The 24,288-nt window shown below is 73.5% G+C and overlaps 5 protein-coding genes across 9 annotated transcripts; 4 read left to right on the forward strand and 1 right to left on the reverse strand.

Annotated features, from left to right (window-relative positions):
- Positions 1-950: 950 nt before the first annotated feature.
- Positions 951-4,708, forward strand: PRKAG1 (protein kinase AMP-activated non-catalytic subunit gamma 1). 4 transcript variants are annotated; one of them, XM_072847369.1, is made up of 12 exons: positions 954-1,032; positions 1,203-1,269; positions 1,718-1,821; positions 2,044-2,125; positions 2,201-2,259; positions 2,371-2,416; positions 2,537-2,591; positions 2,698-2,824; positions 3,203-3,368; positions 3,522-3,559; positions 3,673-3,819; positions 3,912-4,142. In XM_072847369.1, exons 1-12 carry the CDS (start codon positions 1,027-1,029, stop codon positions 4,008-4,010), a joined length of 996 nt encoding a protein of 331 aa, XP_072703470.1. In that variant the 5' UTR covers positions 954-1,026; the 3' UTR covers positions 4,011-4,142. The 4 variants fall into 4 exon arrangements, with proteins under 4 accessions (XP_072703467.1, XP_072703468.1, XP_072703469.1 ...); XM_072847367.1 differs by lacking the exon at positions 3,522-3,559 and having other exon boundaries at positions 952-1,032; positions 3,912-4,708; XM_072847368.1 differs by having other exon boundaries at positions 952-1,032; positions 2,044-2,259.
- A 762-nt stretch (positions 4,709-5,470) lies between these two features.
- Positions 5,471-6,838, forward strand: DDN (dendrin). The gene is made up of 2 exons (XM_072847078.1): positions 5,471-5,680; positions 5,789-6,838. The coding sequence occupies exon 2, from the start codon at positions 6,047-6,049 to the stop codon at positions 6,836-6,838; it is 792 nt and encodes a 263-aa protein (XP_072703179.1). The 5' UTR covers positions 5,471-5,680; positions 5,789-6,046.
- Positions 6,839-11,866: 5,028 nt separating this feature from the next.
- Positions 11,867-22,320, reverse strand: WNT1 (Wnt family member 1). 2 transcript variants are annotated; one of them, XM_072847244.1, is made up of 5 exons: positions 22,223-22,320; positions 13,978-14,671; positions 13,416-13,669; positions 12,934-13,199; positions 11,867-12,715 (listed from the first exon to the last, which is right to left on the reverse strand). In XM_072847244.1, the coding sequence occupies exons 2-5, from the start codon at positions 14,076-14,078 to the stop codon at positions 12,227-12,229; spliced, it is 1,110 nt and encodes a 369-aa protein (XP_072703345.1). In that variant the 5' UTR covers positions 14,079-14,671; positions 22,223-22,320; the 3' UTR covers positions 11,867-12,226. The 2 variants fall into 2 exon arrangements, with proteins under 2 accessions (XP_072703345.1, XP_072703344.1); XM_072847243.1 differs by lacking the exon at positions 22,223-22,320 and having other exon boundaries at positions 13,978-15,061.
- Positions 17,006-20,061, forward strand: ARF3 (ARF GTPase 3). The gene is made up of 5 exons (XM_072847246.1): positions 17,006-17,100; positions 17,995-18,184; positions 18,298-18,408; positions 18,531-18,655; positions 19,155-20,061. Exons 2-5 carry the CDS (start codon positions 18,037-18,039, stop codon positions 19,314-19,316), a joined length of 546 nt encoding a protein of 181 aa, XP_072703347.1. The 5' UTR covers positions 17,006-17,100; positions 17,995-18,036; the 3' UTR covers positions 19,317-20,061.
- Positions 21,775-24,134, forward strand: FKBP11 (FKBP prolyl isomerase 11). The gene is made up of 6 exons (XM_072847245.1): positions 21,775-21,927; positions 22,317-22,382; positions 23,383-23,470; positions 23,589-23,622; positions 23,738-23,808; positions 23,900-24,134. Exons 1-6 carry the CDS (start codon positions 21,811-21,813, stop codon positions 24,115-24,117), a joined length of 594 nt encoding a protein of 197 aa, XP_072703346.1. The 5' UTR covers positions 21,775-21,810; the 3' UTR covers positions 24,118-24,134.
- Positions 24,135-24,288: the final 154 nt, after the last annotated feature.

Consider the following 24,288-nt stretch of genomic DNA (forward strand, 5'->3'; position numbering starts at 1 on the left):
CGAAGCAGCGAGTGGGCATTACAGGCCGGGCCCCCACCCCCCACCCAGCCCTGGCCCCCCACCCTCCCCGAACCTCCCCCACCCCCCAGGGCCACCCCACCCCGGGGGGACCCCACGAGGATGCTCGGGGGGAAGCCAGGATCTCTTAACGCACAAACGCACGGCATGGGGGGGCCCCTCCTGCCCCCGGGGGGGGTCGGGCCCCCTCAGGGCTGGGGGGGGTGGGGGTGGGGGGGGCTGAAGGGGGTCGGTGTCCCCCGTGTGTCCCCCCCCCCCCCCCGGTGTGGCGAGGACGGTGCAGGGGGGGACCGGGCAGGGCCGGGGCGATCTTTAAAGCTGCTTCCGCAACTCGTCAAAAGCTGCAAAAAGGTTTAAGGTTAAAAATGTTTAAAAAAAAAAAAAAAAAAAGAAAAGATGAGGAGGAAGAAAAAAACAAACAAAAGACAAAAAAAACGAGAGTGGGGGCGGGGGATGAGAAAGTTTTAACAGAAAATATACGAGAAATTTAACTTTCAGAGCTGTACATAGCCGGGGCGTGTAGAAATCCCGTTTTTACCAATACCGGAACCACTGGATGTTATTTTAAAATAAAGCGCGTGAGAAGCCGGGCGGCTCTGCCTCCCTGCCTGGGGCGGCGGGCGGCGGGCGGCCCTGCCGGCGCCGTCACCGGGGCTCGGGGGGGTCCCCCGTGTCTCGTCCCCGTCCCCCCCATCTCTCCTGGGTGCCCCTCAGGGTTGGCCCCCGCCCCATGTGTGTCCCCCGCGCCCCGGGGTTGTGGTCCTCCCCCAGGGGACCCCGAGGTGTCCCCCGTGTGTCGTATCCTCCCCCCCCCCGCGGCCCCGTGGGGACCCCGTGTGTGTCCCCCCCCGGCCACCGTGACCCGGCGGGAGGGGGAAAGGTCACCCTGCGGTTATGAGTCACGTGGGCCGCGCGCTTCCGGTCACGTGGGAGGTGCTGGCGGAAGTGGGTGCCAGGAGCGGGGCGGAAGTGGGGTGGCGGCGGCAGCGGCGGGACGGACCGGGGGCCATGGAGGTGGCGGGGGGGGGTGACAGTGGGGCCGGGGGCTGGGGGCCGGGGGCCGGGAGGGTGGACCTGGGGGTGCCGGGGCTGGGGGGGAACCAGGACCGGGAGGGAACGGGGCCGGGGGGTACACGGGAGCGGGGGCCGCGGCCCGGCCCGACCCGACCCGTGTCTGTCCGCAGGATCCCGGCCCCGGCCCCGGCCCGGCCGCAGAGAGCCCGGCGGAGCTGAGCCCCCCGGGGCTGGAAGGTGATACCGGGAGTGTCTGGGGGGGGTCCCGGGTGCGGGGGGTCCCGGGCCCGGGAGGTGCCACGTAGGTTCGGGTGTCCCGGTGTCTGCGACGGCCTTGGGAGTCCCTGTCCCGGGGTTTGGGGTGTCCCGGGGCGAGTGGTCCCAGGGTCGGGGGTGTGCCGGGGCCCCGGGATGGGGTGTCCTGGGGCGGGGGGTCCCGGAGCTTGGGGTGTCCCAGGGTTTGGGGTGTTCTGAGGCCCCAGGGTGGGGGGTCCCAGAGCCCTGAGGTGGGTGTCTCTGGTTCTGGGGTGTCCCGGGATTTGGGGCGTCCTGGGGTTTGGGGTGTTCTGAGGCCCCAGGGTGGGGGGGCCCGGAGCCCTGAGGTGGGTGTCCCAGGTTCTGGGGTGTCCCGGGATTTGGGGCGTCTCCTCGCCGCTGGCAGGCGCCTCACGCTGCCCGTCCCCAGGGGAGCCCCACCGCGGCGCCTACACCACCTTCATGAAGTCCCACCGCTGCTACGACCTGATCCCCACCAGCTCCAAACTGGTCGTCTTTGACACGTCCCTGCAGGTGGGCCGGCGCCGGGGGGCCGGTTGGGGGCTGGGGCCGCAGGACGGGGGCCAGGCTGGAGCCTGGGGGCTTAACTGGGACCAGGAGGCAGGTTGGGGGCTGGGGGACGGTCTCAGGGCTGCTCACCCACTGTATAAAGGTCTCGCAAACCGAGGTGGTGAGGTGTGGGCTGCCGGGGGGTCCCCCATCCCTCCCGTGACGTCCCCCGTGTCCCCGCTGCAGGTGAAGAAGGCTTTCTTCGCGCTGGTCACCAACGGCGTGCGGGCCGCCCCGCTGTGGGACAGCAAGAAGCAAAGCTTCGTGGGTGAGCGAGCGGGATGGGGGGGGTCTTGGTGGGTGGGGGCTGGCGGGACCCCGCTCACCCTGCCCATCCCCTCAGGCATGCTGACCATCACCGACTTCATCAACATCCTGCACCGCTACTACAAGTCGCCCATGGTAAGGACCGGGGCATCTGCGCAGAGCTCGTCCCCGCGGGGACCCGGGGTCTGGCCTCTGCCCGCCCCATGCGCGGCCGTGGCTGATCCTGGTTTCTCTCCGTGCGCGCAGGTGCAGATCTACGAGCTGGAGGAGCACAAAATAGAGACGTGGAGAGGTGAGAGGGATCGCTGCCGCCTGCCTCCCGCCCTCCCCAGACCTGCCTGGGGCGCCCGCAGCCCCCCGGCTCTGCACCCCGCGGCGCTGCCGGTCCCCTCAGCCTGTCCTCTCCCCGCAGAGCTCTACCTACAAGACTCGTTCAAGCCGCTGGTCTGCATCTCCCCCAACGCCAGGTACGCCCGTGCTGCGGGGAGGGGGGCACGGCTGGCGGCGGTGCCCTCGGGTGCGAGGCCGGGGTCCGGGCGCGCCCCAATTCCCCCTCTCCCTTCTGCCCTGCAGCCTCTTCGACGCCGTCTCCTCCCTGATCCAGAACAAGATCCACCGCTTGCCCGTCATCGACCCCGACTCGGGGAACACGCTCTACATCCTCACCCACAAACGCATCCTCAAGTTCCTCAAACTCTTTGTAAGTCCCGTCCCTGCCCCGCAGCGGCGGCGGGGGCCGCCCCGAGACGAGCTCGGCCCAGGCTGTGCCAGGTACCGCCGGCTCCGGAGTGCTGCGGTGGGGTGCAGCTTTGGTGCCTCGCGGTGTATTGCGGTTGTGGGGGTCCCCCGGGACGCTGCACGGACCCCTCAGCCCGTCTCCGCCGCCCCTGCCTGCGCCGCCTCTGCCCCGGGGGTCCCCCAGACCCCGCACCGCACCCAGCGCTCTCTGCTTTCACTCCTAGGACCGCGGCCCAGGCCCCCTACGAGCCAGGGGCGGCCGGAGCCGGCAGCGCCGCAGGGCCTGGGGCGCAGCAGGCCGAGCCAGCGTCAGCGCTGTCCCCCTCCCCGTCCCCTGCAGATAGCAGAGGTCCCAAAGCCCGAGTTCATGTCCAAGACGCTGGAGGAGCTGCAGATCGGCACCTACAGCAACATCGCCGTGGTGCGGACCAGCACCCCCATCTACGTGGCGCTGGGCATCTTCGTGCAGCACCGCGTGTCCGCCCTGCCGGTCGTCGACGATTCGGGTAAGGACGGGGCCCGGCGCGGGGCACAGCGTGTGCTGGCTGTCCCCAAACCCACCGGCGCAGGGTCCGCGGCCCCTCCGGCGTGCCAGGGACCGGCCGTACGGAAACCCGGCACCCCGGGCGCCTCTCACAGCCCTTTCCTTCCCTCCCCAGGGCGGGTGGTGGATATCTACTCCAAATTTGATGTTATTGTAAGTGCTGGGGGGGCTGCGGAGATGGGGAGGGGGCAGAGCCTGAGCTGGGGGGGGGACCGCAGGGGTCCCGTGGGGCCCAGCTGCGTCCCCAATGCCTCTCCGTGCCCCAGAACCTGGCGGCCGAGAAGACCTACAACAACCTGGACGTGACGGTGACGCGGGCGCTGCAGCACCGCTCCCACCACTTCGAGGGCGTCCTCAAGTGTTACAAGCACGAGACGCTGGAAACCATCATCAACCGCCTGGTAGAGGCCGAGGTAACCCGGCCCCCGGGGCACCGGTGACGGACAGGGGAGGATTTGGGGTCCCCGTGCCACCCTCAGCCCCTCCTTGTCCCGTCCCCCCCCAGGTTCACCGGCTGGTGGTGGTGGACGAGAGCGACGTGGTCAAGGGGATCGTCTCCCTCTCGGACATCCTGCAAGCCCTGGTCCTCCCGCAGGGCCCGTGAGGTGCTGGGGGGGGGGGATTCAGCCCCCACCCTCCCTCTCCTGCCACGCCGTGCCCCCCCCCCCGCGCCGGCGGGGACGCCCAGGGCGGGGACCCCACTCACCAGCAGCATCCAGCAATAACCTCCGGCCGTGGGGCAGCCCCACGCCGCCCCACCCTTCCCAAGGCGGGGAGAGCCCGCGGCTCCCCCGACGCAGCACCCTGCGCCCCGAGGCCGCGTTGGCCGGGTGGTGGGGTGCTGGGGGCCGCCTTCGACCCCCCCGGGGTGCAGGGCCAGGTTCAGCCACCTCCAGGCCGGGGCCGTTCCCCGTGCGGACCCTCGTTCCCCTCACCCCGTGCCCCCCACGCGGGGTTTCGCCGAGTTCGGTTTTAATCGCCGTTATTCGGCTCCGTCTGGCCCGGGGTTGCCCCCCTGCGCCCCCCCGGGCCCCCCCCGCCCGGCCGCGCTCCCCGCCGGGCCCCGTCTGCACCCGCCACCGCTTTGTGTGTGGAGAGAAACCGCGAATAAACACAGACCTGGCACGAACCCGGCCTCGCCGCGAGGTGCTCGGGGGGCACCGGCCGCCGGTGCTGAGGGAGGGGGTGCCCAGAGAGGGGGTTCGGCCCCCCCCTGCGGCACAGGGGGAATCTGCTGAGCTCGCCCAGACCCTAAATCCCTGTTTGTTCCGCCTGTGGCTTTTCTAAAAGGCCGGGATTGGGGACGGGACAGGGACGGGGACCCGGTGGGACGCGGGGACCCTCCCGGTGGTGACCGCGGTGAGCGGGGGGGTGTTGGGGCAGGGGCTGGGGGAGGCCGGGGGGCAGCACCGGGATGCTGGGGTCCCCGTGGGGTGCTGGCGGGGGTTGCCGGCAGCCCGGACGCCTGGGTTCGCTGCCGGTGCTGCTCGGGGGAGGCGCGAGGCCCAGCGGTGCTGAGCGTGGCACATTCCCGGCCGCGGGGGAGGCCGAGACGTGGCCCCCGCCACCACCAGCTCCCGCCAGCGCTGGGGTCCGGCACAGGCTCCAGTGCAGTGGTGTGAGGTGAGAGCCGGGACGGGTGCCCGTGGGGCTGGGGGGATCCGGGGGGGGGGGCCCGGTGCCGTACCGGGGGCTGGTGCCGGTGCCGTTGCCATGCCGCCGCCGGAGGGTTGCTAAGCTCCGCTCGGAGCCCGCGTGGGCTGCAGCGCTCGGTGCCAAACCCGGCATCGCCTCGCTTTGTCGCAGGGGGGGGAAGGGATCCCGGGGGGGCGGGGGGGGGGGCACCCCCGGGACGGCCGGCGGGGTCCCCACGGCGTGCCGGGCTCCCGGCCGCCGGGGCTGCCCTGGGGGGCACCGTGCCCCACGGCCACCGGCCTGGCGGTGGCACCGGGCAGGGCGTGGGGGTCCCCGGGGGCGCACGTGCGGCGGTGGCTGCGTGCGTGCGGGCGGGTGCGTGGCTCTGCCGAGGCTCCGGCAAGCGCGTGGCTGCGGGGCCCCCCCGGCCCCCCGCGGCGGGCCCCCCCCCCCCCGGCCCCCCAGGGCCATGCTGGGTGGTCCGGAGCGGGGCGCGGGGCGCCTGCGGATCTGCGAGCGGACCAAGCTGCTGCTGGTGGAGATCGACACGGTGACGTGTTGCAGCCCGGCTGCTGGCATGGCCGCGGGGTGCCGGCCCGCGCCCCCCTGGACCTACCGCCGCATCGCCGGGGAGTACGCGTGAGTGGGGACGGGCGGGGTGGGGGGGGTCCGTCCCGCACCCCGGCCCCCGCCTGGGCAGCTCCTCGCACCCCTCGCACCCCTCACGCCCCCGTCTCTGTCTTGCAGGTACCTGGAGAAGCGCTTCGTGGCAGAGCTGGCCCCCCCTTGGCCCGCGGCGCCCCCCGCTCCCCCCTGCCGCCTGCAGGACTTCGCCACCCCGACCCCCCCGGGGTGCGAGACCCGGCCCCGGGCACCCCCCGCCCCCTGCCCCCGGGACAGCCCGAGGGGACGGGGCGCAGCGGACCCCGGGGCCGGCACCCGCCCTGCGCGCCCCGTCCCCCGCTGCCGGGGGGCAAGTCGGGGCCCCCCAGCTACGAGGCCCACATGCAGCGGGTGCAGGCAGCCCACGCTCGCCGTGGGGGGCCACCCCCCTACATCTCGCCCCCCGCCTACGACGCTCCCCACCGCACCCTGCAGCTCCGGCCCCCCCGGGGACCCCGTAGTCCCCCGCCGGCACCCTGGGGCCGCAGGGCTGTGCCGGGGGGCTGGAGCCACACGCTGCCCCGGGCGGCCACCGAGGCCGGGCACCGGCGGCCCTGCGGGCCGCAGCCATCCCCGGGGGGGCCCGGCACCCCCCGGCACAGCCAGACGCTGCCCCGGGCGGTGGCCGGCCGGGAGCGGGTGCTGGGGCGCAGCAGGGGGCGGCGGGGGACGGGGGGGCACGTCCTCATCGACGCCACCCGCGTGGTGGTCCGGGCCCAGTACGTCCCCCCCCCGCAGCGGCAGCAGGTCCGCTATGCCGGGGGGTCCCCGGGGCCCACCGCCCCGCCGGGCGGCCCCCCTGCGGCCCCTGGGGCTGCCACCCCGCCAGCGGCACCCTCGCCCCCCCGGGAGCCCCCCGGCAGCCCCCGCAGTCCCTGGCAGAGCCCGGGTGGCTGCGGGGGTCCCCGGGGCCGGCCTCCCCCGCGGCGGCCGGCGCTGTACGCCCAGGCGCTGCGCGAGGCCGTGTCCCGCATCCGGCGGCACACGGCGCCCGACTCCGACTCGGAGGCGGAGGGGGGCGCGGGGGGGTCCCGGTGGCGGCACTGCCACGACGCCTGCGCCTACAGCAGCAGCAGCAGCAGCCTGGAGAGCACCGGGGCCCCCCCGGGGGCTGCCAGCCCCCCCCGAGCCTGAGGAGTGGGGCTTGGTGGGGTGTGGTGTCCTCGGGGTGGGGCTTGGTGGGGTGTGGTCCACGTGGGGCGGGGCTTGGTAGGGTGTGGCCCTCTCGGGGGCGGGGCTCGGGGCTGTGGTTCCCACGGGCTGACCCCAATAAAGGCTGCGGGATCCCGGTGCGCTGCCTCCGCCCCTTGTGTGTGCGTGGTGAGGGGGGTCCCGGCCCCCCCACCCTCCCCTGCGCCCTGGCTCTGTCCCCCACACCCCAGCGAGGACCCGGGCGTCCGGACACCCCCTGCCCCTGGGGTCAGTCGGAGGCTCCGGGCGTCCCGGCGGGCACCGCAGCGCGTCACGGCGTGGGTGGGACACGCCGCCCCCCCCCCCCCCTCCACCGGGTCCCCCGTAATGAGTAGGTGACCGTGGCAGGGCTGGCCCGTGGCCACCAGCCCCACGTCACGGCCGGGGGGGGACCCCGGGTGAGTCACTTGGGGCGACCGTCCCCCCCGACGGCCGCCACCTCTTAGTCACGCTGCGGGGGGGGGGGAGGATCCCCGCGGCCAGAGGAAACCGCACAAATAACGTGTCCAATTTGCACGTTATTTAAAACCGGCTCCTCCCCCACCCCCCTGCGCGACCCTGTCATTATCCCGGTGACACCGGCCGGGAGGTCACGGCGCGGGGCAGCCGGCGCAGCGGGGGACCCAGGCGTCCAGGTCCTCCCGCGCCCCGGGGGGTGCCGCTCGCGGGGCAGCCCCGGGGCCACGTCACCCCACGCGTCCCCCGTCCTGGCACGTCACCTCGAGTGCCCAGCGTGGCACCGGGGTCCCGGGCCCGGCCCGAGCCGCATCGGCGACCTCAGCCTACAGCGGCGTGGCCGTGGCCCTGCCCTGGCCGCCCTGGGGCCTGGCACGGCTCGGCATCGCCTGGCGTGGCAATGGCACGGCACGGCAGGACCGCGTTGCCTGGCGTGGCGCAGCATGGCCTGGCACAGCCTGGCACGGCACAGCTCAGTGCGGTTTGGCACAGCTCGGCGCAGCCCGGCACTGCTTGGCACAGCTCAGTGCTGCCTGGTGTGTCTTGGTGTGACCCGGCACGGCTCAGCACGGCACGGCTCGATGCACCTTGGTGCAACCTGGCACGGCCCGGCGCGGCTCAGCACGGCTTGGCACAGCCTGGTGCCGTTCGGCACAGCCAGGCACGGTTCGGCGCGGCACAACGCAGCCTGGGGCTCGGCACAGCCCAGCAAAGCCTGGAATAGCCCAGAACGGCTCGGCACGGCTCGGCACAGCCTGTATCGGCTCGGCGTAGCTTGGCACGGCCTGGCACGGCTCGGCACGGCCGGGCACGCTGCCCGGCGTGGCCCGGGGTGTCCCAGACGCGGGGGAAGGCGGCGCGGCCCTTTCCGTGGGCTCAGCTCCTGCCCAAACCCCTCCCGCTCCCCGCCGAGAAAATCACCTTCTAATTCGGGCCGCGCTGGCGCCAGCGCCGCCCCCCCGGGCCCCCCCCGCCTCCCGCCGCCCCCCAAAACCCGCCGCAGCCCGGGGCCGGCCCGGGGTCCCCGCGGGGCGGGGGGGGGTGGGGGGGGGCACAGCGGCGGGGGTGCCCACGCGTGGGACCGGGGGGGGTCCCGTCCGGTACCGGTGCCCCCGGACCGGGGCGCGGTGCCGCCCGCGGCCGCCAGATGTCGCCGGGCAGCCGGTGACCGACCGGAGCGGGGGCACCGGGGGGCACCGGGGGGGCACGGGGGGTCCCGCCCCGGGCGCGGGGGGGACGCGGGGGGGACCTGCCCTGTGCATCGCGCTGCCCCTGCGGGTCCCAGCCAGGACCGGGGATGGACACGGCCACACGGGTGCCGGTGTCCCCAGAGAGCCGTGACCCGCGTGTGTCACCGGTGCTGGCGGTGTCCCTGGCGAGCCGTGGTCACGCGTGTGCCAGCGCCAACCGTGTCCCCAGAGAGCCGTGGTCACGCGTGTGCCAGTCCCAGCGGTGTCCCCAGAGAGCCGTGACCCACGTGTGCAGCTGGCACCAGCTGTGCCGCGACCCACGTGTGCCCGCAACGCTGGCCGTGTCCCCGTGGAGCGGTGGCTCTTGCACGCATGCGGTGCCGGCCACACCACGGCCACGCAGTGCCAGCCATGCCGCGTCCCTGGACAGCCGCGTCCCACCACCCATCGTGCCAACCGCGTCCCCGCAGCACAGCGGCCACCCGGTCCCAGCTGCGTCCCTGGGCACGGTGGCCACGCGGTGCCGGCCATGGTGCCGGTTCTCCCAGGCCGCACGGAGAAGCCGGCGGGAAGGGGGTGCGGTGAATGCGGCATTGTTGCGCGGGGTTGGAGTCACAGATAATTACCTCAATTAGTTACAATGGCAGAGTAATAAATACAGGCTTAGCGGCTCCTTCCCCACTGCGGCTTCTCAGATTAATCCAGCCCGGGCGAGCGGAGCTGAAAGGAGTGATGGACAATTCATTAAACTCGCCGAATGCCGCACAAGGCACCCGTGAAGGCCGGCGTTAGCCCCCGGCGGCTCCGGCTTTGTCCCTAATTGTTCGTCTCGGGCATTGGTCACCTATCGGGGAGTGGGTGACGGCGACGGTCCCCCCGGGGCTGGCATGCCCGGGGATTAGAGGCCAGCCCTGCCACGGTTGCTGGGCGCGCTGGCCCCGCGCCGGAGGAATGCGGCGGCTGGGGGGGGACAGCCGGACAAGCCGGGCACTGGTGGGACGTGGGCCCACGCCGAGCGGAGGCGAGGGGAGCCAGGACGGGGCTGCGCCGCTGCTGACGGCTAACGGGGCACGGGATGGGGACGGGATGGGGACGGTCCTGCAGGTGGGCTGGTGCCACCGGCCAGTCCGTGCGGCCGGGCATGGCTCTGTCCCTCTGTCCTGCGCCCCTGGGCGCTGTCCCGTCCCTCTGTCCTGTACCTCTGGGAGTGACACCGTCCCTCTGTCCTGCACCTCTGCAAACAACCCTGTCCCTCTGTCCTGCACTTCTGTGTGCCATCCTGTCCTTCTGTCCTGAAACTTTGGGCACTGTCCCGTCCCTCTGTCCTGCGCCTCTGGGCATGGCTCTGTCCCTCTGTCCTGCGCCTCTGGGCACTGTCCCATCCCTCTGTCCTGCGCCTCTGGGAATCACACTGTCCCTCTGTCCTGCACTTCTGTGCACTCTCCTGTCCCTCTGTCCCGCACCCCTGGGCAGAGCCCCCCTCCCACCCCAGCCCTGCCGGGGAGGCCCAGCCCGCAGCAGGCCTCGCTTGCGGCCGCCATCCAGCTGTTACCCGGCTTCCCAGATGTGACGGGCTGGCGCGGGGCGGGACCGCCCTGTCCCTGTCCCTACGCCGGCCCCGGCGCTGCGACAGCAGCTATTTCCAGCGCCCGGGCGTATTTGTACAAGCCGGGGAGGTCTGCACCCTGCAGCTGGGTGCCCGCCCCGCGCCCGGGGTGCCCCTGCCCGCCCGGGGGTCGCGGCTGCCCGAGGTGCCCGGCAGTCACCGGCACGCAGGAAAAGCTGAGTAACAGAGGTGACTTATAAGAATGTCATTATCTATATTCCTGACTCGCTACCGCAGGAAAACAGGCTATTTTCATGCCCTGTGCGTGTGCAGAATTTAGCAGGCAGATAACTCCCGGCAGGCGGGAGATGCTCGGAGGGTTATTTCGGGCTGTGTTCCTTTCCAGTCGTTTTTTCTCGCATTACTTTATTTTATTTTGCCACGCCAGGCTGTGTTTTTACCTTGGCACGGACAGCGGGGGCCCCCGGGGTTTTTTCCCCCCCCTCCTCTGGGTCTAAACATCAACTTTTCCACTATCGGCTCCGGGGGATATTTCGGGCGGCGGCAGCGTCATCCCGCAGCCTTTGATGCCGCGGATCCCCAGGGGCCCTGCGAGGTTCCCGGCTCCGGCCACGGGGCAGCCCAGGGTGCGGGGACCCCCACCGCAGGTGGGTGCTGGCGGGACCCGGGGTCCCCCGGCGGGGACGGCTCCCTGCCCGCTCCCTGTGGCTGGATGTCACCGTGGCCCCGTGGTTCGCCCCACGCCGGACATGGGGACGGGGGGTTGCAGCTCGTCACGTCGCCCTGCCCTGTCCCCGAGGTGTGGAGTTACGGTGCAGGGGGTGCACGCGGGTCCCACGCCCACCCTGGGGGGATGCCTGTCCCCGGGGACACCCACCCTGATGGGATACCCGTCCCAGTGGGATACCTGTCCCAGAGGGATGCCGTCCCAGGGATGCCCGTCCTGGGGCTATGCCCGCCCCTGTGGGATGCTTATCCCGGGGGAAATCCCATCCCAGGGGGATGCCCATGCCAGCGGGGCACCTGCCGGCTGCGGAGCTGCACCCCACCTTTGCCACGGCCTTCCTCCGGCTGCAGCCAGACCCCATGCACGGGTGCGGGGCCGTGTGCGGGGCCAGTGGCCGGTCCCGGCCCCCCTGGCCCTGGCCCCAGTAACCTCGGTGCCCTCCCCGGCCCCCCTCCTCCCCCGGAGCCGAGGGGAGCCGTCAGCCCCGGCCGGGAGCGGTGATGGACGATGCTCATTCCCTGTCTGCCGTCTTGTACCTCCCGTGGCCGCTCCCAACGCCCGGCCCCGGCGGCACCAGCCCCGCCGCCCCGGCAAATTCCAGTGCCGGGGATGCCGCAGCCCAGGTGCCATGGTGATGGGCGCCCCGGCCATGGGGATGGATGCCCCGGCCGGGAGCGGCGGCAGGGGCGGCTGGGCTGGAGACGGGCACGGCGGGGAGGAAGGCGGTGGTCTGCGGGGAGGGGATGATGGAGGGGAGGGCAGAGGAAAGGAGTGGAAGGATGGACAGACAGACGGCCGGAGGGGCTGACGGACACAGAATGGGGGAGCGGATGGACAGACGGAAGGAGTGGATAGACGTGGGCAGCAGAGGGCAGCGAGGGCCGGCTGCCCAGCCCCACGGTTTGGGGGACATGGGTGTCCCCCCCGCAGCTCATCCCCTCCCTCCCCCAGCCCCCCAGAAACGAAATGGGACAGGACTGATAAAAATATATCCTTTATTCCTCTCTAAAGGCTATCAGTGAAACCTGTAACAAAGCATTATTATTATTAATTATTATTAATTATTATTATCTTTAATTATAAAAAACAGGGCCTGAGGCCAGCGAAGCGCGGGGGGCGGCATCAAACCGTCCACAATAAATATTTTATTTACAGTGAGAAGGGGACCCCGCAGAGCCGGAGCGGCCGAGGGGCGGCCAGGAAGGTGCGTGGCACCGAGCACACCCAGGCCGGCCGCTGGCCTCGGGGCGGCTGCTTTGCCCAGGACGGGACGGGGGGTCCCCGGGACGCAGCCACACGCCCGCCCATGGGCGCCTTCAATCCAGCCGGGCACCCGTCATGGGGGGTGGCGCGGACCCCCTCCGGGGCTGGGCAGGGTGGTCCCCGGGGGCTCACAGGCACTCGTGCAGCACCTGCGTGTTGGTGCAGTTCAGGCAGCTGACGTGGCAGCACCAGTGGAAGGTGCAGTTGCAGCGCTCGGTGACGCGCTGGGTGCGCGTGCGGTACCCGCGCCCGCAGCACAGCAGCTCGCACCCATCCAGCCCCGGCGAGGAGCTGTTGCAGAAGCGCCCGGCCGTGCCCGCCGTCCCCGTCTTCCCGCTGTAGGTGCAGAAATTGGGTGACTTCTCGAAGTAGACGAGGTCGTGGGGCGAGGGGGGTTTGTGGGCCGGGTTCTCGGGCTCCAGGTGATGCAGCTCCACCCGCGACGCCCGGTTGCTGCCCTTGTTGCCGTAGATGACGCGGGAGGCGCCGTCGAAGCGGTCCTTCAGGACGTCGCCCACGGCACGGAAGGTGGGCAGCCGCATCCAGCACGTGCGGACGGTGCAGGAACCCGACATGCCGTGGCACTTGCACTCCTGGCGCATCTCCGAGAAGACCGTCTGCAAGCGGGGGGGCGGGGGGTGCCATGAGCAGCCTGGGACCCCCCCCGGGGACCACCATGCTCCCGCACCCCGCTTCCCCATGGCGTCGCATCATGCTCAGCCCACCCAAATGGTTCCCAACCCATGCACGGGGACAGGCTGGGGGTCTCTGTGGCCATGCCCATCCCTGTCGCCCCCCCACCCCGGCGCTGCCCGTGGCCCCCCTGTGCCCTCACCATGCGCCCGGCCTCATTGTTGTGCAGGTTCATGAGGAAGCGCAGGTCGCGGCCCTTCTCGCTGGAGTCCACAAACTCCCTCCCGAAGAGGCGCCCGAAGTCAATGTTGTCGCTGCAGCCCCCCCAGTGCCAGTCGGGCCCCCCGGGGCCGCGGCGCCGGTAGTCGCAGGTGCAGGACTCGATGGAGCCCTCCGAGCAGGACCGTGCCACCGAGTGCGTCACGCCGGCGCTGGTGATGGCAAAGATGAACGCCGTCTCCCGGCAGCCTGCGGAGGGGAGCGGGGCCTCAGGGTGCTGCTGGGATGGGGAGGGGGCACCCACCGGCACCCCCAACCCACGGCCACGAGGGGCTGGTGATGGGCTGGGGGCTGGTGATGCCCCGTGGTGAACCAGGGCTGCTTTGCCGAGCATCCCGGCTCGGGGGTGTCGCGGAGGGGGGTCCGGGGAGCCCCGCGCCGCCTCCCACCGCCCCGCGGCCTCACCCCGGTTGACGATTTTGCCGAAGATGTTGGGGCCCTGGGAGGTGGGGCAGTTCCAGCGGCGGTTGCGGAACTGCCACTTGCACTCCTTGATGGCGGTCTGGAGGCCGGAGCTGACGCTGTGCAGGATGCCGGGGTTCTGCCGGATCAGCTTGCGCTGCTTGCGGCTCAGCAGCTGCAGGCTGGGGTCCAGCACCAGCTGCACGTTCTTGGAGTCGGTCAGCAGGTTGGTGGACGAGGCCACGTTGATGATGCCCCTGCGGCACAGGCGGGGACGGCGATCACCGGGGAGGGGTCCCCGGTATCCCGCTCCCCACCTCAACCCCCCCGGGGGGGGGGGGGGGGTGTGGGGGGGGTGTCTGACCCGGCTCCTCTCCGCTACCGCAGCATCCTCCTCCCCACGCTCCCACCCCGGGGGTCGCAGCCCCGTCTCCCCCCCTCCCCGCTCGCACCTGCGTGCCCCATCCCCGGGTACGGGGCAGCCGCTGCCGGTGCCAGCCCCGCTGCTCCCCCCCGCCCCCCCCGGTGCCGGTGCCGGTGCCGGTGCCGGTGCCGGCGGACTCACCACCACCGCCCGCTGTTGTTCACCGCCAGCGTGTTGGAGAGGGAGGAGAGGGCCAGAGCCCAGAGCGCCCGGAGCGCCAGCCCCAGCGCGGCGGCTCGCATGGCTCCGGCACCGGGAGGCCCCGGCAGAGTGCGCGGGCGAGCGGCCGCCGGGGTATTTATGGTGCCGCGGAGCCCCCGGCCCGGCCGCTACATCCACGCGTGTTTCCGGACGCGCGGGGCGCGGGCAGGGCGGGCGGCTCCGATGAGGGCGGCCGCGGGGGGACGCGGGGAGCGCCGGGCGGGGGGGCCGGCACCGGCACCGGCACCGGCACCGGCACCAGCACCGGGCTGCAGCCGGTGCCCTGGTGCCCGGGGCGCGGCGTCGGGAGCGCGGTGCCCGGCGCTCCCTGCCCGCTCCCGGGAGCGCGGCGTCGGGCGATCCGTGCGCGGCGCCCGGTGCCGGTGCTCGGCGGTCCGTGCGCGGTACCCGGTGCCGGTGCTCGGTGCCCGGTACCCGGTGCCGGTGCTCGGCGGTCCGTGCGCGGTACCCGGCGGCTCCCCGGGGAGGCGGCGCGGCTGGACTCGGCTCGGCGCGGCGGGTGCGCAGCGCTCAGCACCCGGGAGCATCTTCCAGCCCCTTCCCTCTTATAGGGGCGGCGCGGAGGGTCCCCATGGGCCGGTCCCGCCGAGCGGGGCCTCCCCGCGTCCTCGCCCTAACAATGGGGAGCGGCGGAGCCGCGGCACCTCTTATGGGGCGGCCGGAGCGGCGGCGCCGGGCCTGTCCGTCACGGCCCGGATTAGCCCGGCGGGTGGCTGCGCCCCGGCCCCGTGCCCAGAGCACGGCCGGGGGGGGGGGGGGGGGAACGACCCGGCTGCCGCCCCCCGCCCGGCCCCGCCGCCCCGCGCACACGCTCTGCCGGCAGCGGCACCGGAGGAGGGGGAGCCCGGAACGGCCCGGGACAGCTCCCGGCGCAAGGAGGAGCAGGTCCCGGAATAGCCCGGGACAGCTCCGGGAGCACGGAGGGAGCGGGGGCCGGGGATAGCCCGGGATCTCCCGGGACAGCCCGGGGCGCACGGGGGAGTGGAGTGACGGGATCTCCCGGGACAGCCCCGGGCGCACGGGGGAGTGGAGTGACGGGATCTCCCGGGACAGCCCCGGGCGCACGGCGGGGGCAGAGTCCCGGGACAGCCCGGGGCGCACAGGGGACCACAGTCCCGGGACAGCCCGGGGACGCCGTCCCGGGACCCGTCCCGGGTTTGGGGCGGGGGGGGACGTGCAGCCCCCCGGGGCGCGGGACCGTCGGGGCTGCGCCGGTCGCCGGTGCCGGTCCGGAGCCCCCGGACCCCTCTCCCGTCCCGGCTGCCGCCCGTACCGCGGCGCGACGGGGCGGCCGCGTCCCCTCTCCGCTCGGGGCCGGGTCGGGCTGGCTGAGGACGGGGACCGACCACCGGGCCTGTACCCCGGGCCCCGCGCGAACGTGCCCGCGGGCGCCCACGGCGTGAGCAACCCCCGTGGGTGCGACACGACCCCGCACGGCTCCCCCTGCCCCGGGGCTGCACGGAGGGTCGGACCGGGGGGAGAGGGATGGAGGGACGGGGGATGGAGGGAACGGCGCGGGGGGGTGGGGGGCCGGACGGGGGGGGCGACCCGTGGACAGGGCACGGTGACGCAGGGCCGGTGCTGGCACGTGTCTCGGTGGGGACGAGGGTCTGTCCCTGCTGTCCCCCGCCCGGGGGGTGGGTGTGAACCCCCCGGGGCCGGGCGGGCTGGGGGGGGGGGGCTGAGCTGAGCTGAGCTGAGCTGAGCCCCCCCCCCACGTTGTGGCGGGGCCCGGGGTGGGTAATCCCCCCGCGGCCGTTTCCCCGGACCAGTCATGCGGGGCCGGATTAGCCCCGCTCGCCCGTCACGGCCCGGGGCCGCCGCTCACGATTTCAATTCAAGGACGGACAAAGCCCGGGCCGGCGGCGGCGGGGGTGGGGGGGGCGGGTGTCGCACCGGGGACCCCCCCCAACCCTCTCCCCCGGCCCGGGAGGGGCCCGGGGCCGCCCCGGGGTCTGCTCCAGGACGGCGGCTCCCGCCCCGGTTCCCGGCCGGGCCAGGCCGTGTCCGCGCCCTCGGGCCGCCGCCCCGTCGGGGCTCCCGGGGCTGAGGTCAGCGGCCGCGGGGAGGCCCCGGGGCGCGGCCGGGAGGGCCCTGCCCGGGGCCGTGCCACCAGCGGCGGGGCCCAAACACGGCACCCCCGCCCCCCGCTCCATCCCGGGACCCCCGCGGGGGTCCCCGCTCCCCGGGCCCCCCCCCGCTCCCCCGCATCCCCTCTGCTGCCCCGGCGCAGCCCGACGGCGGCCCCGGGGGGGCGATGCTTGGGTCCCCCCCGGCCCCGGGGTGTCGGTGGCCGGCGCTGCCGGTGCCTCCGGGGCGGCCGCCCTTACCTGCCCGGGGCGGGGGGGACCGCGCGTCCCGTCCCGTCCCGTCCCATCCCGCCGCACCGAGCAGGGACGGACGGACGGACGGACAGCGGGACAGCTGGGCGGATCGAGGGACGAGGCGGGGGGAACGGGGATGCTCCGCGCCCGCTGCCAGCCCCTGCCCGGCCCCTGAGCACCGGGCCGGCCTCGGTACCGTCGGTACCGCACCGGGCCGGGGCGGGGGGGCTCCAGCCTGGCCCGGGGCAGGACCGGGGCCCCTGTGGGGGGGGAGCATCCCTAGGACCCCCGTGCGGTTATTGGGGTCCCCTCTGCCCCCCGTGTGGTTACTGGGGTGCCCGTCCCCCCGTGAAGCACGGGGCACCCCCTTTCCTTGCCCCCCCCCCCGGGACGGGGCTCTGCCCCCCGGTGCTCATGCCGGGGGGCGGGGGGGGGGCACCGGGACCCCCCGCCCCATCACGCCCCCCTCCCCATCACGCCCCCTCCCCCGCACTGCTGCAGCCGCTGCCATGGAAACGGCTCGCGGCTCTCGCGAGCTCGGCGCCCCCCTCCCGCGCGCGCCCCGGGCCCGGTGCGGGGCGGGGGGCGGGGGGCGGGAAGGGGGGGGGCACCGGGCGCTCTCGCGAGATCGGCGCGATCGGGCCTCCGCTTCCGGCGGCGGGAGCGGTGCAGAGTCAGCTGCGGGCGGGGGCGCCACCGGCACCGGCACCGGCACCAGGTGCGGGGGTCCGCACCGGAGGGGGGCGGTCCGGGGTGCCGTGCATCGGGGGTGCGCTGCACCGGGGGGGCACCGCGCCGGCGGGGTGGAGGGGGGAGCTGCAGCGCGTTTGGGGGTGCACGGTGCATTGGGGGTGCGGAGCACCGGGGAGGCGGGGGGGGCATCGCACCGGGGAGGGGGTGATGCGGTGCAGCGGGAGGGCGCGGGGTACGGGGGGCAGGAGCGCCCGTGGGGCGGTGCGGCGTGCGGGGGCGGGGGCGATGCGGCGGGGGCGGTGCAGCGCGGGGGAGGGTGGCGGCGGTTTGGGGTGCGCTGCAATCCGGGGGGGGGATGCGTTGGAGGGGCGCAGTGCGAGCGGGGGTGTGCTGCAGTCCGGGGGAGGGCAGTTGAATTCGGGGGCGTCGCACCGAGGGGCTGCAGGGGGCCCGGGGGCGGTCGGCAGCCCACGGCCGGGAGGAGAGCGCTGCGGTGCGGGGGGGGGGCGCGGGGGGCCCCCCCCGCCGGGGAGGCTGCAGGGCCGGGGGGGCCGTGCACGGGCTGGGGGGGGTGTCGGGGCAGGGCTGGAGGCTGTGCTCCCCCCGAGGAGGGCTGGGATCCGTGCCTCAGTTTCCCCCAGTGCAGAGCCCTGGCCTGTCCCCTTGTGGGGTGCAGCGCGAGGGGGGGCCCCCACATCCCCAGCACGGGGCCCCCCCACATTGAGCTGCATAGAGGGGCAGCCTCCGTGGAGTGCGTGACCCCATCCCGGGATCCCCCGGGCCCTGCATCCCCCGCCCCAGGACCTGGGGGTCCCCGATCCCCGCGGCCTCCCAGAACATGGGGGATCCCTGGAGCTCCACAGCCCCCCCAGTTCTCAGGGCCACTCCCCACCCCAGCGCCTGCCCCGTGCCCCCGCAGGATCCGGCCTCGCCTGCGGACGGAGCCAGCGCCGCCGTCACCATGGGCAACATCTTCGGGAACCTGCTGAAGAGCCTGATCGGGAAGAAGGAGATGCGGATCCTGATGGTGGGGCTGGACGCCGCCGGGAAGACCACCATCCTCTACAAGCTGAAGCTGGGGGAGATCGTCACCACCATCCCCACCATAGGTGTGCAGGGTGGGGGGCGGGCACCGAACGGGGACCCCTCCCCATCAGGGCTCCTTGGGAGGGGGTGTGCGGCCCCGCGTGCCTCAGTTTCCCTCCGCTGTCGCTCCCCGCAGGGTTCAACGTGGAAACGGTGGAGTACAAGAACATCAGCTTCACCGTGTGGGACGTGGGTGGGCAGGACAAGATCCGGCCCCTCTGGCGGCATTACTTCCAAAACACCCAGGGTAGGTCCTCCCCCCCCAGCCCCCGGGGATGCGGGGAGGGGAAGGGGCTCGCCGGGGAGTGGGGCAGCGGCGAGGCCGGCCGGATCCTGCGCTCCCAGCAGCGTCCGCTCGCTGCCTTCCAGGGCTGATCTTCGTGGTGGACAGCAACGACCGGGAGCGGGTGAATGAGGCGCGGGAGGAGCTCATGCGGATGCTGGCGGAGGACGAGCTGCGGGACGCCGTCCTCCTCGTCTTCGCCAACAAGCAGGTGGGTCTGGGGTCCCGTGGCGGGACCGGGACCGTCCCCGGGACGGAGCTGCTGAGTGGGTGCCTGTGGCAGGAGCATGCCCATCCCCGGGGTGTCGCGGCTGGTATCTAGCAACCCCCGTGGCAGGACTGTCCCCATGCCTGCGGCCTTAGGGCTGGTATTTACCGGTCCCTCTGGCTGGACCGTGCCCATCCCCGTGGTATTGGGGCTGGGATCTTAACAGCCCCCGTCGTAGAGCTGCGCCCATCCCTGTGGCATCAGGGCTGGTGTTTAACACTCCCTCTGGCTGGACCGTGCCCGTCCCCGTGGCATCGGGGCTGGTGTCTCACATCCCCATGGCAGGCCCGCGTTCCTCCCCGCGGCATCGGGGCTGGTGCCACCCCCCGCGGCGGGATAGCACCCGTCCCTGCGGCATCGCGGCTGCTGTCAGCGCCCTGCAGCCGCGTGGTGCCCATCCCCGTGGCATCGGGGCCGGCGCGTGACCCCGTCTCTGCCCTAGGACCTGCCCAACGCCATGAACGCAGCGGAGATCACGGACAAGCTGGGGCTGCACTCCCTGCGCCACCGTAACTGGTACATCCAGGCCACCTGTGCCACCAGCGGGGACGGGCTCTACGAGGGCCTCGACTGGCTCGCCAACCAGCTCAAGAACAAGAAGTGAGCGGGCGGCCGCCAGCCCCGGCCCCCCCCACGCCCCCGGCCCCCCCCCGGGGCCGTGCCAGGCCCCCCCCGGCCGCCCCCTCCCTGCCCCGGTTGGGTTTTGCTTTCTTCTGGCACCGGTTGCTGTGGGGTTTTTCGCCTTTTTTGGGGTCTCCTCGGTTCCCCTCGGATCTCGTGTGTGCGTGCGTGGAAATATAGCTATATATAACGTATCGGGGGGGCGGGGGCAGAGCCCCGGGGAGCGGGAGGGGGGCTGGGGGCCACCTCGGCGCTGCCCTGCCCGGGGGACCCATGCCGGGGCACCCCATCCCCGTGCATGTTCCCCCACCCCTCACCTTCCTCTGGACCAAATGGGGGGGCAGTGGGGCCGCGGGGGGCATTTGGGACCATACACACCTCCCTCCCCCCCCCACCCCCAGCACCCCCTCCCGGCCCCACGTGCCCCCCAGGGGTCCCACACGTCCCCGGCCCCCCCATGTCACTTCGAGGCAGGTCTCCTCCCCGCAGCACGACCCCGACGGGGGGAGGCACGGGGCTGCCGGGACCCCCACGGTCCCCCGGCCGTGTTGTGTGTCGTCCCCCCCGCCCCGGCCGCCTGCACCCCCAACCCCATGCCAGCATAGTGATTGTATGTCCCTGCCCCTCACGGACGGACGGACGGACGGCCCTGTACTGTACCCCCCCTCAGCACCGTATTTATACCCCCGGTCTGTGCTTGGTGTGACGTGTCGCTGCGGCTCTGCCCCGTTCGGGGACGTGTGTACTGCCCCCCCCCCCCCCCCCCACGCCTGAGACGGTGGGTGACCCCCAGCCCCCCTTGGATATTAAACATGTTTTATGTAGCGCTGCCCCACGGCTCTTCTTCCGCAGCCCCCCCGGCGCGGGGGTCCCGTGGAGGGGGACGGTGATGGACAGCCCCGGGCTGGTTTTAATTAGAAAGAGCTTAGCAGGGCGAGGGGGGCTGGCGGGGGGGCGAGGGGGGCCCCCCCTTCCCAGGCTCATCTTTAGGGGAATATTGGATAAAATGGTAAATCCCATTAGCGCTAATCCCAGCCAGGGCGTGGGGACGGTGCCAGCACCGGGACGGGCGTGAGTGGGGCTCAGCCCCCCGGTGTCACCCCCCCACAGCCCAGGGGACCGTCTCAGTCCCGTTTGGGGCCAGCGCTGCTGTCCCCAGCCCCACGTCCCCTCTGGGTTGGTGGCTGGGGGGCTGTTGGCCCCCCGTGCCAGTGACACCGAGCCGGGGTGTGGTGCTGGCTGCCCCGACGCCTGGATTCCTCCTGTGCGGGGGGACTGGAATGGGGGTGACCGGGGTTCCCCGGTGGGCTGGGAGTCACGGAGCCGGCACCGGCGCGTTCCCACCAGCCGGGCCGGCGGCTTTGTCTGGCGGGGGCCAGCGCGGCGCTGACCTGGCGGCCCTAATCCCATTAACGCCCCGGCCCCCAGCCGCCAGCCCGGCTTCCCCACCTCTCGGCAACCGGGGCTGGTATGTGGGTGCGCCGGTGGGGCCGGCGTGCCGATGCCGTCGTCCGGGAGCTGCACCGGGGCCTGCGCCGCCACCAGCGCCAAGGGGGCCACCACCACCGTCAACGGGGCCATCGCCACCGGCACGGGGCGAGGGAGCCGGGCTGCTCCGCCATGTGCCAGCGTGACCCCCCTGAGCTGGGGCTGCTCCCCGTGTTCCCCGGCTCTGGGCTCCGTCTCCTGCCCCGCGGGCCGGTGTCCCCCCAGGCACGGGGACACGGGGGCTTTGGGGCAGGTTCGGCTCCGCACAGGGCCCCAGCGGCTCCTCGCTGGCGAGGGGCTCGGCTTCCCTTGTCCCACACGGCCGGGGGGGCTGGAGGGGTGCTGGGGTGCCAGGAGAAGGGATGCTTTGCATGCACTGGGTGCCGGGGAAGGATGCCGGACCCGAGTGGGTGCTCGGGAAGGATGCTGGACCCGGGTGGGTGCTCGGGAAGGATGCTGGACCCGGGTGGGTGGCGAGAAGGGGTCCTGGGCCTGGGTGGGTGCCGAGAAGGGGTCCTGGACCCGGGTGGGTGCCAGTTTCTCCAGGCTTTGCCTGCTGGTACCGAGTCCCGACAGCGCCGGGACAGCGGGTGCTGCACCCAGCCGGTGCCCTGGGACGAGCCCTCCCGCCCGGGGTGGGCAGGGGCGGCCGGCTCGGCCCGGGAGCGCCGGGACAGTCCCCGGGCAGGGACGGACGCTCGGTGCCAGCCCCGGGCTGGCTGGCACCGGGGCGCGGGCGGACGCGTGTCCCCGGGCACCGAGGGGACGCACCGAGGGACACACACACACACACCCCCCCCCTCCCGGCCCCGCCGGGGCTCGGGGCAGCTCCGGTCGCCCCGAGGACGCGTTGCCGGTCCCGCTGCAGCGTCCCGGGGCCGGCGGGGGCGGGGCCGGGGGGGCGGGGCCCGGGGAGAGCCCGGGGGCCGGGCCGGGGGGGGGGGGGCGGTCCCGGTGCCGCCGCCGCCGCCGCCGCCGCCAGCCCGGCCATGCCGCCCCCCGCCGCGCTGCTGCTGCTGGCGCTGCTGCTGCCGCCGCCGCCGCCCGCCCGCGCCGCCGAGAGCGAAACCGAAACCGGCGCCCGGGGGCTGCGGCTGGAGACGCTCGTGAGCCCCGGGAGGGAGCGGGCGGGGAAGAGCGGGGACCCCCGGCGGCCCCCTTGGACCGGGAGCTGAGACCGGGGAGGGAACCGGCGGGGATGGGGGCACCGGCGAGATGCTGTTGCCCCGGGGGCGCGGGGTGGGGGTGGGGGGCAGCGGGGAGCCCGGCCTGGGCGGGCGGGGGAGCCGCGGGGCAGCGGGGGGCGGGAGGGGCGGGGGGAGCACCACGAGGACCGGGCTACGGAGGGGGAGCGCGGGGCACCGGGAGGACGGGAGGGTCCGGAGGGGGAGTCCGACTCACGGAGCGCTCGGGGGACCCGTGGGCACGGGGGGGTGCGTGGACCCCGAGGCGGGGGGGCCCCGGCCCGGCCTCCCCGTGACCCCCCCCGTTGCAGGTCGCGCCCCCCGAGGGTTGCACGGAGCTGTCGGCGCCGGGGGACACGGTGCACATCCACTACACGGTGCGGGGCGGGCGGCGGGAGGAACACGTCAGCACTGCGCTCCGCCGGGCGGGGCGGGCGGGGGCGGCCCCGGCACCGGCAGGGGGGGCCCTGGGCCGGCATCGGGGCGGCTCCGGGGTGGGCATGGGGGTGGCACTGGGGTGGTACCGGGGTGGGCGTGGGGATGGCACCAGGGTGGCACTGGAACGGGCGTAGGGACAGCGCGGGAGTGGGCATGGGGACGGCATTGGGACAGGGATGGTGGCAGTCCCGGGCTGGGCCCTGGGTGGCACCTGGACTGGCGTAGGGGTGGCACTGGGACAGGCATGGTGGCAGCCCCGGGATGGGCCCTGGGTGGCACCTGGACTGGCGTAGGGGTGGCACCTGGACTGGCATGGTGACAGCTCCGGGATGGGCCCTGGGTGGCACCCGGGCTGGCGTAGGGGTGGCACCTGGACTGGCATGGTGACAGCTCCGGGATGGGCCCTGGGTGGCACCTGGACTGGCGTAGGGGTGGCACTGGGACAGGCATGGTGACAGCTCCGGGATGGGCCCTGGGTGGCACCCGGGCTGGCATAGGTGTGGCACTGGGACAGGCATGGTGGCAGCCCCGGGATGGGCCCTGGGTGGCACCTGGGCTGGCATAGGGGTGGCACCTGGACTGGCATGGGGGTGGCCCCGAGATGGACCCTGGGTGGCACTTGGAGTGGCATGGGGGTGGCACTGGGACTGGCATGGGGGTGGCCCCAGTATGGGCATGGGTTGGCACCAGGACTGGCACTGGGACCAGCACGAGGATGGCCCTGGCACTGGGAGCAGGGTGGGGACATCCCCAGGGTGGCACTGGGACTGGCACTGGGATCAGCGCAGGGATGGCCCTGGAGGGACACTGGGACCAGCACCGGGACCAGAGCGGCAGCAGGACAATGCTGGGACCCGCGTGGGATCGGCTCCGGGGCAGAACCGCCTCTGCGTCCCCGGGGGTGACCGTGACCGTGTCCCCGTGACCGTGTCCCCGCAGGGCAGCCTTGAAGATGGCCGCATCATTGACACCTCGCTGAGCCGGGACCCGCTCCAGGTGGAGCTGGGCAAGCGCCAAGTCATCCCCGGTGAGCGAAGGGCCAGGGCGAGGGGCCGGGGGGCTTCACCGGGACCCGGCTGGGCCGAGCGGGCTGCGGGATGTCCCCAGCCGGCCCCGCTCACCACTCTGTCCCCCTCTCCTCGCAGGCCTGGAGCAGAGTCTGCTGGACATGTGTGTGGGGTAAGCGGGGCGGCGGGGCTGGGGGCGGGCAGCGTTCCCCCCGGCGTCCCCGCCACGGTTTGGCGTGGGTCCGGCCCCACGGGGCACCGGCACCGACGGTCTCTCGCCGCGGCAGGGAGAAGCGGAGAGCCATCATCCCCCCTCACCTGGCCTACGGCAAGCGGGGCTCCCCTCCCACCATCCCAGGTGAGCGCAGCCCTCGGGGTCCCTGTGGGGTCCCCGTGGGGTCCCCGCCGGTCCCCCACGGTCCCCACTCAGGCTCTGGCCCCCTCCCCAGGTGACGCGGTGCTGCGGTTCGAGGTGGAGCTGGTCGCTTTGTCCCGGGCCAGTTACTGGCAGAAAATGGTGAACGAGGTGCTGCCGCTGCTGTGCCTGGGGCTGGTGCCGGCGCTGCTGGGGCTCATCGGGTACCACCTCTACCGCAAGGCCAGCAGCCCCAAGCTCTCCAAGAAGAAGCTGAAGGAGGAGAAGAGGAACAAAGCCAAAAAGAAATAAAGCCTTCCTCTCAGAAAGCCTTCTTCTCCGTGTCTGCTCTGCCCGGCTCCGGGGGCGGTGGGGGGGACAGAGCAGCGGGAAGGGGCTGTGCACCCCCCCCGAGCTCCTTGCCCGCTCCGGCAGCGGGGATTTGGTGCAGCCGAGGAGCTGACGCGTCAGACCTGAGCGGGA

Source organism: Ciconia boyciana, chromosome 27 (genome assembly GCF_034638445.1).
Source record: "Ciconia boyciana chromosome 27, ASM3463844v1, whole genome shotgun sequence".
Taxonomy (NCBI): Eukaryota; Metazoa; Chordata; class Aves; order Ciconiiformes; family Ciconiidae; genus Ciconia; species Ciconia boyciana.

Excerpts from the sequence above, each read along its gene's own strand:
- PRKAG1 (XM_072847366.1), top strand. Across the intron at positions 2,592-2,697 it reads TGCATCTCCCCCAACGCCAG|CCTCTTCGACGCCGTCTCCT; the intron begins GTACGCCCGTGC and ends TCTGCCCTGCAG. Across the intron at positions 3,820-3,911 it reads ACCGCCTGGTAGAGGCCGAG|GTTCACCGGCTGGTGGTGGT; the intron begins GTAACCCGGCCC and ends GTCCCCCCCCAG.
- DDN (XM_072847078.1), top strand. The coding sequence starts at position 6,047 with ATGCAGCGGGTGCAGGCAGCCCACGCTCGCCGTGGGGGGCCACCCCCC.
- WNT1 (XM_072847244.1), bottom strand. The coding sequence starts at position 14,078 with ATGCGAGCCGCCGCGCTGGGGCTGGCGCTCCGGGCGCTCTGGGCTCTG. Across the intron at positions 13,670-13,977 it reads AACAACAGCGGGCGGTGGTG|GGGCATCATCAACGTGGCCT; the intron begins GTGAGTCCGCCG and ends CCTGTGCCGCAG. Across the intron at positions 13,200-13,415 it reads CGGCAAAATCGTCAACCGGG|GCTGCCGGGAGACGGCGTTC; the intron begins GTGAGGCCGCGG and ends TCCCCTCCGCAG.
- ARF3 (XM_072847246.1), top strand. The coding sequence starts at position 18,037 with ATGGGCAACATCTTCGGGAACCTGCTGAAGAGCCTGATCGGGAAGAAG. Across the intron at positions 18,409-18,530 it reads TTACTTCCAAAACACCCAGG|GGCTGATCTTCGTGGTGGAC; the intron begins GTAGGTCCTCCC and ends GCTGCCTTCCAG. Across the intron at positions 18,656-19,154 it reads TCGTCTTCGCCAACAAGCAG|GACCTGCCCAACGCCATGAA; the intron begins GTGGGTCTGGGG and ends TCTCTGCCCTAG.
- FKBP11 (XM_072847245.1), top strand. The coding sequence starts at position 21,811 with ATGCCGCCCCCCGCCGCGCTGCTGCTGCTGGCGCTGCTGCTGCCGCCG. Across the intron at positions 21,928-22,316 it reads GGCTGCGGCTGGAGACGCTC|GTCGCGCCCCCCGAGGGTTG; the intron begins GTGAGCCCCGGG and ends CCCCCGTTGCAG. Across the intron at positions 23,809-23,899 it reads CTCCCCTCCCACCATCCCAG|GTGACGCGGTGCTGCGGTTC; the intron begins GTGAGCGCAGCC and ends CCCCCTCCCCAG.